Below are 11,773 nucleotides of genomic sequence, written 5' to 3'. Positions count from 1 at the left end.
GTTTTGTCCCCAGTTTGTGAGAAAATTGCGCCTAAAATTCGCGGTGAGCTTAGACACTGCAAAATAAATTGGTGGAGACGCAACAGATAATGCGAGTTTTCCACCTGTGTCGACGGAACGTGTAAACTACGCCTCAAGAGTCTTCTGACTGAAAAGTGGTAGGCTACTGTGTTCATCGGCAAGTGATGGAGCTTTACTGCTCCCTCGTACGCGCACAAGATTTTTACGTGAAAGACCTCATGACTATTGCAGCGGTTCGGTGCAGATTGCTGGCAAAGTTGCTAGCACGATCGAGCTACAACTGGCTGAACCCATGGATGTGTCTTAGCCCGTTAAACACGGTATCTAACGAGGACTCGCGGCACAGTTTCTTTTTTCAGAACTTTAAAAGTAAACGGTTCCCAGCTTTCCTCACTGCGGCCTAATATACTGTTCCCAGCTTCCCCAACTGTGGCCTTGCAGGAATGTGCGCCGACTACCTTGAAAACCCAGTGGCCGCTTACATACCAGCTACACCTGTAGCCAGCATTAACACCGAGGCCTCTAACTGATAGTGAGTGACACCCTTTGACACAAGCGTGCCCAGCTCCTTTTGTATTGCAAACCAATACTGTTCCACGCCAATACCTCCCGTAGACTTTGCAAAGCTTCACAGCCCTCTACTGGGCGGGTGTATTTCCAAGTGCAAAGTTTACTGGACTGATTGCAAACAATGCGTGAAGATGCCCCAAGACGAAGAAATGGACCTATGTGTGAGGTCGGCTGACAATCTAACAAAGGACACTTTTTCTTAGAGCTCAGCATGCTGAGCCGTTGAAATGATTTCAGAGTGTAAGCAGCGTAAAGATCAAAGGCAGGCCGAATTCAATATAGAATCGCCCCCGGCTCGTCTACAGGGGCTGCAGGCCCCCTAAACCAGCCGCAGCCATCCTAGCACGCCGCTAATCTGTGTGGGATGCGCCAGCTTCAAAGATAAATTTCCACTGAATAAAGAGATCTTCGGTACCAAACTTAGGCTGTACGCTCACTTTGACCCGTCTGCTTGGCCATGCTTTCGCATTTTGATTAACAGGCTGCATTTGAAGCCGAATGGATCACCAGTGAGACTAAAAGACTAGGTGGGAGCTCTATTTTTCACTATACATCACAAAACTTTCAGTCTTTCCTTATCCTTGAAGGATTTAGTTGCGCTCTAGGGGTCGGCAGCACCTGGATTAAGAGCAACGCCTGCACATGAAGTTGTGAGCTCTCTGGACTGCCTAAGGACACCTTAAGCCTCAAATAGCACTTCCGTCTATCGAAACGCTCCAGCAGGAGCATACCTGCGGTGAAAATTTAAGCAGTGTCTGTCGGGAAACTATAAAAAAGGTTGCCTTGATAAAATACCGAACACAGACTCTAAGTGGGATCCCACAGCTGCACTACCAGTCTCCGTCCGGCCACCACCGCCTGACTATGATGCAGTCAAGCTCTTAGAAGTAACGTGAAAAAAAGCCGCACATCCATATTACGCTTCCGATTAATATAGGCCAATTTTAGGCTCCCTAAACGAAGGCAAAAATAGTTGACAAGTCCTGAGGCTCACTGAACTGCCGCTGAAGCCCCTGGCGTCGACTGACTGACTGCGAACAGCACAGGTAAACACCGCACTTGAAAATATTGTCAAAGATATAGTTGAGCGCGGCTACGTTCCATGATTGTGCCAAGCTTTGATCTTATTTCCTACACCCAATTCTTCAGCTGGATGAGCCGTTCAAATTCATGCAAAGTCGAACTTGTTTGTAAAAGCCTTTAAAGAGGATGCTGCCTTTAAGAGCTTACTGAAAACCTCAACTAAAACCTTTCCTGTGCACGCCACGGAGGATGGCCTCTCCAAAACAGTATGCAAGTGGGTTGTTTTTTCTTCCATTGCTGCAAGCGAACGCAATGCTTTACGTCTACAAGCTTACATGTCCTTCAAGCGCTTAAATTGAACTTGAAATTGCTTTTGAATTAAACGGCCTTTCGGCACATGAACATGCTGGGCGAACAGCAGTAAAACTGTAAGAGAGATAACTTCGACTTCAAGCTACTGCACTGAACGCACGAATACTCTTTTTGGCGTCCTCCAAACAAATACTCGCCATTTCCTCAGCTACTAACGTTACGTCGCGCTGAAACTGCACGCCCACACATGAGCCACACGCAAGCTGTCGGAAGAGCGGCATGATTCACAGCAGCCGGCCTGGCCGCTGTTAAGCCACGCGGCCAATTGCCAAATGTTAGGGGAGGCATCTTACGCACATGTTGATGGGAACAGGAACCACGCGACATGAATCTTCCCAGACGCAACAGAGTTGGCGTGTTGACGCTTTGCTGAAAAAACAAAACCAAGCACCAGCGCCGCTAATCCCAAGGAAACGTTTCGCAGCTTTTTTTGTGCCTCTTCGGGTCATCAGCTCTGAATCACTTACAGGTTGCATAGGATTCAGAAACACACTAGGCATTGCATTACTTACAAGCTCTGTTATCCTAGCACTAATAGTCACTTCATCGCCACCAGGGATACTATGCGTCGCGACCAAGCAGGCTGCAAGACTTTCAAAACAGCTAAGGGAACACATATGTGTTGTGGAGTGAGATTACCTCGCAAGCAGGCTCCGCAGGAATTCAAGCCACAATTTAGACTAAGCCGGTTTCACAACTAGGTGCGTTGTTGCCTTTCTTTTTGATTCAGGTTAGAAACGAGACTTCCTAACTGACCTTTGAACATTCCCTCGTGTGGGAAACAAAAACTCCCTGCAGTAGTACCGAAACTCTCCAGCATCCGTTGCACTTCTCCCTGCCCCTGGAATAGGTAATAGAAAAAGAACGTAGGCAGAATCGGAATAGCAAATTAACATACGCTGTCACACGTAAAGTGTCAGCTGCTTCAATTCCGACCAACAAAGACATGCAACCATCTTTTGCGCCGATCCATTTCCAACTTCCACACAAAACGGGTTTCAGAAAGGTGCAAAATGGTTTGCTCAGTCGGTCAAGGGCGTCCAGGCAGCGCAGGTAAGTTCAACAGCGTACCCAATCCTCTTTAAGCCTCCGCCAGTCGGGTTTGCCGCCCAAATTCAAGTAATGAGGAGAGGTCACGTCTCCAAGCCGAAGCAGAGTTTGATGCCGCCGCCCGTGCTTCCCTTGGAAATCTAGTGCTCCTTCTGGTTGTGTACGGGAATTTTCGTGCGCAGCAGATGTCGAAGGCCCCGCCTGTGCATCGTCTTCTGAGGGACCTAGTTCTGCGTTTTCAGAGCCTTGGCGAGAAGCGCCAGTGTGCAAAGGGCTAGTGCTCGAAGTCGGACGCTGCCCAGAGGATGCCGAAGGCACATCGTCATCATCACAGCCTTTGCATTCCACTCTTTGAAACCCTTGGCGTTGTGCACCGAATGGAAGAGAAGGGAAGCTCCAAGAGTTTCGTTGCCCCGAGCTGCCTCCTTCCTGGCCCTCCTGAGGAGCAGTTGATACCCCGGCAGGCCGCTTGCTTGCAGTTGCACCTGTACCAGATGTTGCATGCTCGGTATCGTCTTCGTAAGGGTCTTCCATTCCTACCTTTTGAAACCCAGATTTTGGTTGGGTTCTCTGCCAGAAGGGCCAGTTCCAACGAGAGCTTCCTCCTGATGCGGCTCCACTCCTCAATTCGACACATTCTGCTTCAGTGGGGTCCTAATAGAATCCCAAAGAAGGCAATATGCGCCAGTCACATATGATGCACTAAAAGTTTGTTAAAACTTGCAGTTGTGAAGACTGAAGTACTAACTGTTTTCGCGCTCACCAGATTTGAATCTTTCGAGTCTTCATCCTTCTCTGAAAGACGCCTAACGCGCCATGAGGAATATTCCTCTATACGCGCGGCGCACTTCGAAACTACATATACAAGTGCAATTGAAATGGCGAGAGCTACGAAGTATGCCTGCAGGCCACCAACCCTCCGTCCCCGCAATAGCTTGTCATTTCCGCCCTGATTATCCAGCTTTAGACTGGTACTTAGCTGGATATCCTCGGAAAAGTCCATTTTTGGGTTCATCGTTGCTTCCTGAGACAGTACAATGAAGGTCTTTAAAGTACGCTGTGGGCTGTCCAGTTAGAACATTTGCCTCTATAGTTAGGCAAAAGAAGCTCGTGAATAAATCTATTCCTGCTACATATAAACACTTACTGGGCAAGTCGGCACTGGTAGCCGTTCTTAAGCAGCTGTGAATGCCGTCCCCCCTCAGGAAGATGGTGCTGCCAGGGAGGGCACCGGAGAGCTAAAGGAGTCTGTTTTCGCTTCCTTCCACCACTCTAGGCTTGCCTGGGTATTTAAATTAAGACTGGAAGTTCTTTGGGTTTGGATTCTTAGTTTTGGGAAGCCAAGTGCTCATAGTGCAAGGTGTTACAATCTGCGGCCATGTCTCTTTTGTCCCCAAATGCCTCGTGGAAGGTCTTCTTGTCCCCCAGATGCGCACAAAAAGGCTATATTCAGGGCGAATAACTGATTAATGTGCATGCTAATTGGAGTGACTTAACTCGAAGGCCATAAACAGAAGCGTATGCCTCTGTATTCTGCACTTTGCGCTGGGCGCAAGCCTCAGAGGCAGAGCGATCCGTTACAACAGGGCAGGATTCCCGAAGTCCACATCTTCGCGATTCAACCACCGCTCTACAGACAATCCAACCAAACAAATTTTGTTTTTCCTGTTCCGTATCATTATTCCGCACGCTGTTGGTTGGCATTTGAACAGCAGTGATATTTTGAGAGCAAGGGGTTAGCTGCTTGCTCTTCAGTTAGGCAGAGCCTTAAAGACGCAAGTTGGCTCTTGAAGGCCTCAAAGTGAAAGGCCCTATATTGATTATATTCACTCGAGACACTATTTTTGTGGCTGGTTCCAACAGAGAACCAGATTTGTCTTCTGAATCCTTCGGATGTGTCCAGGAAGATTCAGGGTATGGTTCTCCTAGCAGGCAGTTTTGGCCCCGCAGCACTGCAGCATGATCACTGCATTGAGGTTCTTCTTCAAAATGAATTATGCTGGAGATAATAAGGGAAATTTATATTTCTGTGAACAAGTAGAGAAGGCCACGCCAGAGAGCACAGACTGCTGGGCTGGGTGGGTGCAGGAGGGCGGGGAAGCTTGGGCTTCACAACCGCGAATGTTGCGACATAAGCCTGGTGTCTGCATGCTAAATGCATACAATTTACCATAAAATAGCGAAGTATGGAGGTTTTTGCTCCTTACTCAAACTGTACACAAAAGGGGATGGTGTGGGGCCGCAGTGACTAGCGCCGAAGATTGTATCATCAGGTATCCCTTGAACTGGATATATATCTTTTTTTCACCCGCTTAGCTTTGAGTTACTTATTTATTCATGGGGAATATTCTTCAAGTTCGAAAACTCGGCTTGACCTGACCCCAAAGACAACTCCATCAGTTAGTGACCTCGCAAACGTGCCTTGTAGCAAGCTGGAGCGCCGCGATACGGAATATGGTGTAAGATTCCTCTAAATAGCATCAAATGACGACGAAAGGAACAACTGAGCGATGGAACAGCAACTTGGTGGCATGTCTGTCCCCAAGACCCCTCTTCGGGCAGTCTGCTCAAGCATTGTTGGCTTTCCAAATGCCCATCTTCAGTGGTCGAGTTTCTTTCAATGACCTATATATAAATTTCCCTGCGATTGCAAAGATTGCTGTCATGCATTTTAAAAGCCCTGAAGGAAATGCTGACCTGTGAAAGAGGCTAACGAAGCAGTGAGACTCCTGAGGCTTCCACGGGTATTTCGATAAGTTATGCTGCCATTATATTTGCTAATATATTCTACTGTCATTGTTCCTGTGTTTTTTTCGTCCCAAAACTGGCAAGGGTGCATGCAAATGCACTCCCGTTTAAGCTGCGTGTATTAACATGCAGATGACATTTTCACTCACTGCTGCCCACAGGGCCTAGGATTTCGCGCGTTCGCAAGCAGTGCGAAATTAGTGCTGCCGGTCTGCAGTCCCAAAACAAAATGGCAAGCCAAACGCCAAGTGTGTGCATGTGCACGCGTGGGCCAACGCGGGCATCAGATCATGCGGAGTGCAATGAGCACGCCCGGTGCGCCCTAGTTCGCGGAACGCTCTGTGCTTATGGAGTCGGACGTGGACTATTTTCTGCACTTTTCCGCACTACTTCAAAACGGAAGCTGTTGACCTGCTTGCGTCTCCGTCTGGAAGAAGGTAGCGAATGCAAGCTTTTGAATAGAACATACGTTGCGTTCCACAAAAAGAACACTCCTTTCTCATCAGTTTGAGCCGCCGGTATTGCAGAACGCTGAACTATACACGTAATCATGTAGTGAATAGGCCGCCCCCAGTAACTTAGTTTTGTCTTTGAAAACTACAGTTATGCCTGTCGGAAGGCTGTTGAAGGAAAATTCGCACAAAATACCTCAGTGTAATTTAAACAATATGACAAAAGGCCGACAATAGGAACGCAAGGTAATGACCATAACTGGCTACTTGCAAGGCATGAATTCCTCGCGCAATTAATTCAATATACCACGCCACAAGCGCCTCGAAAATAAAAATCCTTCACAAATTTGAAAGGGCCTCACAGCCATGTGCAACGCTCGCGTTGGCCTTGGCGAACTAAAAACTCCAATAATTATTCGCCGGTTGTTTCTGGTTTCCGGCTGGAGGGTGCAGCTGAGAAATCACAATCATTCGAAAGGAATTTAAACTAGAAATATGCAGTAGTTGTAGCGGGTTTCATTTCTTTCTTGAGCTTGAGTTTAACTCAAAAAGTAGGCAGTGCTGTGACTAGCCATGCTCCAAGTAACTCTCTAGATTTCATACAGAGCTTACCGTAGACTTTGAGCAAAACTGGACCCTTGCAAACTGTACCATCTGGCCTGTGGAGCTCCATGGAGGCGCTGCTTCTCCTGCTCGCTGGGGCTGCAAGACACGACAAAGCCTCCACACAAAATACGACAAACGCTCACTGGGCAGTATTTCAGTGGGAGAAAACATATAGCCAACCCACAGTTTACCAGAGCTGTCTGTCTCGAATGGACTATCAGGTGCTGATAAGACATCAAGAAGCCTGCAATTTTCTTTAAAATTTCGCGCTGCGCCCACAAGTGCCTTCTTCAACATCCCTAAGGACATTGGCAACCATTTTTTCGAGCGAAGCTTCCACGTCGCGTCTAAACTGCACGCCCACAAGCAAGAAATGACAACACAGCACCATGATGCGTTACAGTCAGCCCAACTTCCGTCCACGCGCAGCAACAGCCGAAAGGTGGCTAGATGTTTGCTTTTCGGACATGTCGGTGGTCAAATCTAGTTAGAGAAAGGAGCATTTTGAGCCGAGTCCACGGGCTGGCCCTCTTCATGCCCTGTAAACAAAAATGGTAGAGGTGATTAAATGCGTTTCTCTCCCATATCGGTGCCTTGCCCACTCCTCTGTGCTGTACGCATTGATGTGAGCGCTGGGCAGAGGCAACTCGTGAAGAGCGCTAGACATGAAGCTCGTGAAGGCCAGTAGCACTCAAGCTGCTTACTATCTCTTCTAGTTCAATATGAACTTCAATTTCTTCCCCACCATCAGTCGAAACCCATGCCGTGTAATGAGCTGCAAAACATGTTCCAAGCTACTCTTTGGACAATGTTTATGCAGAACAGCGGGTCGACTTGCAAGCCAATGTTCCAAGACACTTGATCAGAATCGTCTCCAGCCTTCTCTCCAGGGCCAGGCTTTTAATTTGAGCCTATTCAACTATCTTACTGTGAACAATTTTCTTGTGGGGAAAACAGATAGAACTTGCAGTAGTTCCAGCTTTTTCCATAATATTTCGCAGGCCTCGGTACTTCTGAAAGAAAAAGTTCGTACAGAGTCTAGAAGTCAGGCATGCGAGACCAACTGTTGTCATTCCAACCACGCAGCAGCCAACAAACGGAAGCAACAGCACAAAAGAAAATAGTGACCTGCAGAAATTCACACCGAACAAGGTTACTTCCTGAGAAGGCTCCTGACAACTGCTAGCATCATACCAAACTTACTTTCCCAACTCCAATCAATGGGTGGCTAAAGGGAAGAGATATTTCTTCGTAGTGAGAAGATCCTGGATCTCCAACTTTCATGCCCTTAATAGTTAGTCTGCTCCTTCCGCCCCTTTGTGGGAAAGTTGGCGGCCTTCTGCTGGCATCTTCAGGTTCCTTCGAAGTAGAAGGCTTCGGCAAAGGAAAAGTCGGCGGCCTTCTGCTGGTATCTTTGGGTTCCTTCGAAGTGGAAGGCTTCGGCAGACGCGAGCTGTCGTCATTGTCTTCTTGCTCCGGTTCCTTCATAGTAGAAGGCTTCTGGAGAGGCGAACTGTCGTCATCGTCTTTTTGCCTTTTGTATTTTGGCGTTGGGGTCCCGGTCTTCCAAAGCTTCCAGCCGAGTCTTTGGTTCCGCCTGCCTTCTTTTGGACGGGCACCTGACGCGCCTCTACTTCCTTCTCCGTCGCACTCGTCACTCCCAGAAGAACCCTTGGGAAAACGCAGTCAGCACTATGTGCAATGGCTGCATACCAGTCAGCGTAAAAAAAAAAATATCACTTGTGAGTCTAGATGAGGTGATTTGCGCTTACATCCGCCAGAAGAGGTATTAGCTGTTCGTTGTCACCTCCAGCAAGAAACCTTACAGACTTTGGTCGATGTGCAGCTAAATGTACGGCGCATTTCAACATCAGAAAAGCAATGGTTACAAAAACCACAACCGTGAAGAAACTAGGTCTATAAGAGAGCTCGCCACGAATCATTGCTTTTCGCTTCAAGTCCTGGGCCTCAGCAGGAATTTGAGAGGACCCATCCAGCATCAGACTTGGCATAGGTTTAGCATTTCTTGGAATAGACGACCCTTCTCCCATCTTTACTACCTGATGAAGCGCTGAATAGGTTCTTTAACAGGGTCAGCACACCCTGTGGGACTGGAAGAGAACCTGTGTCGTCGAAACACGGGCAAAGCTCCACGATGCCTGCGAAAACACAAACTTAAAAGCGTCTTCTTTTGGTAGAGGTCATATCTTTGAGCGCGTGTCCGCGATTTTGCTGCATCAATTGAATGCTTGCAGCTTCCCTCAAGTCTCTACGAGTGAAGCGGGGCGTGTTCTGCGGATGCAAAAAGTTTGCGCTTGCCGCGTTATTTTACACGGAAAATTACTGCTTGAATCGTGTGCGGTCAGTTGGGAAGGACCAGCTGTTGACTTTCAGGGCTCGAAAGGCCTTTTTCCTCTACTGCTCCTGGAGGAGATCTCCAAGCAAGCCACCGCTGGTAAAGGTGCTTCAGGGAAAAAAGTTTCTCATTGCAATCCCTAGTGTTCAGCCAGTGAGCTGAAATAAAATTGTTTCAAGTTTTCTGAACAGGAATCGAAATGGGGCAACGCAATGGCACCACGCGCCGCTCCCGCCCTGTAAAATGGAGCAGTCCTTTGCAGTAGGGCGCGCGTCGTTCTAAAGCTCTCAAATACTTATCTTCTGTTGTGTAAAGTGTAAATTCTCAGGCTAATAACACTTTTCCTTCGATAAGAAATCTTCGTCATCCTGCTAGTGCAAGTGCAGGCGCTGCCTACTGAGCACAGTGCTCGTGAGATTATGAATGCAAAACGAAGTTCCCCGGGAGGCTCTCCACTATAGCACGCAGTGCAAACTAAACTGTAGGCCCAGGTTTCACCGAAAATGCTTAAATGTTAGAATCGCATATTTTGGATTATATACGAATGTGTAAAAGTGAGACACTACGCAGATTAGATTCCAATTTTAGAGTATAGTGTAATTGGAGATTCGAAACCGCTGCGGTTAAAAGCCGAGGAGTAATCGTGAAGTCAGCACGCATATGCGCAATGCTTGCTGAACATTTGGCAAGGCAGGATTTAACATTCCATATACGTCGGCGGGGACTGATGGAAGGTGAGAAAGACGAGGGGCTGGAGGCCTGGGGAGGGGTTTGGCTGCGCCCAACGTAAGGCCCAACCTCACGTTCAAGTTTTCCATTGTCGGTGCTCACGCTAAATATCCAATGCATTGCTTGAAAATTTTGCTTTTAGGGCAATGTTATTTCAAGATAATTGCGACACTGTTCGGATTTGCAAATATTTCTGCCTGTTACCCAGGCAGGACGACACATTCCGTGCCGAGTCGATCCCTCCCCACATTGTACCTTTAGCCAGGCTACTCGCATAAAGCGGCCTCTCTCGAATAATGAAATCGACAAACTAATTGTGCGAAATTGCGCGATAGCGCGATAAGAAACGTTGGATCGAGCGTTCCGCTCAGATGCAAGGAAGGTTTCGGCGCCACGGAGGAATGTAACACACATACTCTAATGTCTCGCGATCTCTGCCGCCTCATTTTGATTTTGCTTCGTAGTGCTTGCCCACTGACGTTTCTAGCTTTGGCAGCAGCAATGTTGGAAGGGGCTATGCGAAGTCACACACGCTCTGCCGTCTGTTGCAGTCAGCTGGCCTAGCACCAGTATTGTCGTATTAAGAATGATTTATCAGATTATCCTGGTCTATTGGCAAAAGCCTGATGAACTGGCATAAATGCGCTAGCGCTTCGGTGAGTTGCTTATCCAGAAGTGCACGGTTCTGCGTACCTTTGGATCGCTGGCCGCTGGTAACACAGACAGTCCGATGTGCTTTCTGTGCAAGGGCAAAAGAAAGTCGGCGAAAGATTGACTGTTATGAAAACTGGAGGAGCGGAGGTCATGCGAAGCCTTCAAGAGATACGGAGGTGAGTACGCTGGAGATTGTTCCACTCTCCCTTGGCCAAGCAAAGGCCGCCACGAAGAGGCAAGCAGCACTGACACGTCCCAATAGAAATGAGTGCTGCGTCTTTCTAGCGTGAAGCCTGGAAAATGAACGAGGCAAGTGTCCTCGGCTTCAAAGGTAAGGTGGGCGGTTGTTTTGTGCCGTTGGTACGTGGTCGAGTTGCCGTCAAGCTGCCCACCAGTTGAAAGCAGGAGCTCTTGGAGGAGAAGCAAGGAGCTGTTAAATGTGTAAGAACTACGGGAGTTTCTAAGCCGTATGCTAAAAGAGAGGAGAGGCGCTCACTAGAGGTAAAGGTAGCTGCCGAGGCCGCAATCAACACGCAGGCCCAGGACGGAGACAGGTCGGGAGAACCGCATGAAAATCTCGATAGTGGTGGAAAAGAACGAGCATACCTGTAGCTGGATGAGCTATTTATGCGGTGCCGGCAGATGAGAGCTGAATGCTAGTGTCCAGCATGCGAATGACTGCGGTGCTTGTCGTGGTCAGGAGTGCGCAGCACTTCTGGACACACGTTTGTCGTGCATCATTGGCCCGATTGCAATTTACCGGTTATAAATGCAATATGCTGTCTAGATATGGTCTTATAACTCACTTTTGCCAATCGGGAGCAGCTACATGCCAATCACCCTGTGACAGGGCAGCCTACCTGGTTTGGAGGTGACTGGCTAGCGGGTTCCTTTCTCTTGGCAGCGACGCCTTCCAACTTTGCCCTAGGACTAGGCTGGCTAGCAAGCCATACGTTGGTTGGAACTTTTAGCCTGATCACCTTCGAGCTTAGGTGAAGTGTCAGCTCTGATGGTCGCAACCCTGCCACAAACTCTGTTCGGGTGCAGGGGGAAATGCTGGCTAACAAGCAGTGTACTGCAGCCATTCAGTTCTATTAGCTGCTTGCACATGTTCGTGGGTCCTCACATTGGTGTCACTGCCGTTCGATTTGTTAAATTCACACGTAAAGGCAGTCGCTTACACTGCACGCAT

The 11,773-nt window shown here is 48.3% G+C and overlaps 2 protein-coding genes across 2 annotated transcripts; both read right to left on the bottom strand.

Moving 5' to 3' along the window:
- Nucleotides 1-2,063: 2,063 nt before the first annotated feature.
- Nucleotides 2,064-3,570, bottom strand: ETH_00021180 (uncharacterized protein; the record flags this gene model as incomplete). The annotated part of the gene is made up of 4 exons (XM_013375605.1): nucleotides 2,064-2,159; nucleotides 2,280-2,355; nucleotides 2,743-2,885; nucleotides 3,058-3,570. The coding sequence occupies 4 exons, from the start codon at nucleotides 3,568-3,570 to the stop codon at nucleotides 2,064-2,066; spliced, it is 828 nt and encodes a 275-aa protein (XP_013231059.1).
- A 3,062-nt stretch (nucleotides 3,571-6,632) lies between these two features.
- On the bottom strand, nucleotides 6,633-8,893 carry ETH_00021175 (uncharacterized protein; the record flags this gene model as incomplete). Its single annotated transcript, XM_013375604.1, has 8 exons — nucleotides 6,633-6,689; nucleotides 6,849-6,938; nucleotides 7,122-7,194; nucleotides 7,311-7,381; nucleotides 7,547-7,617; nucleotides 7,771-7,855; nucleotides 8,046-8,513; nucleotides 8,615-8,893. The coding sequence occupies 8 exons, from the start codon at nucleotides 8,891-8,893 to the stop codon at nucleotides 6,633-6,635; spliced, it is 1,194 nt and encodes a 397-aa protein (XP_013231058.1).
- Nucleotides 8,894-11,773: the final 2,880 nt, after the last annotated feature.

Source organism: Eimeria tenella, genomic scaffold (genome assembly GCF_000499545.2).
Source record: "Eimeria tenella Houghton genomic scaffold, Eth_scaff29, whole genome shotgun sequence".
Taxonomy (NCBI): Eukaryota; Apicomplexa; class Conoidasida; order Eucoccidiorida; family Eimeriidae; genus Eimeria; species Eimeria tenella.
The sequence above is the reverse complement of the archived record's forward strand: the minus strand, read 5'-3'. Positions and strand labels throughout refer to the sequence as shown.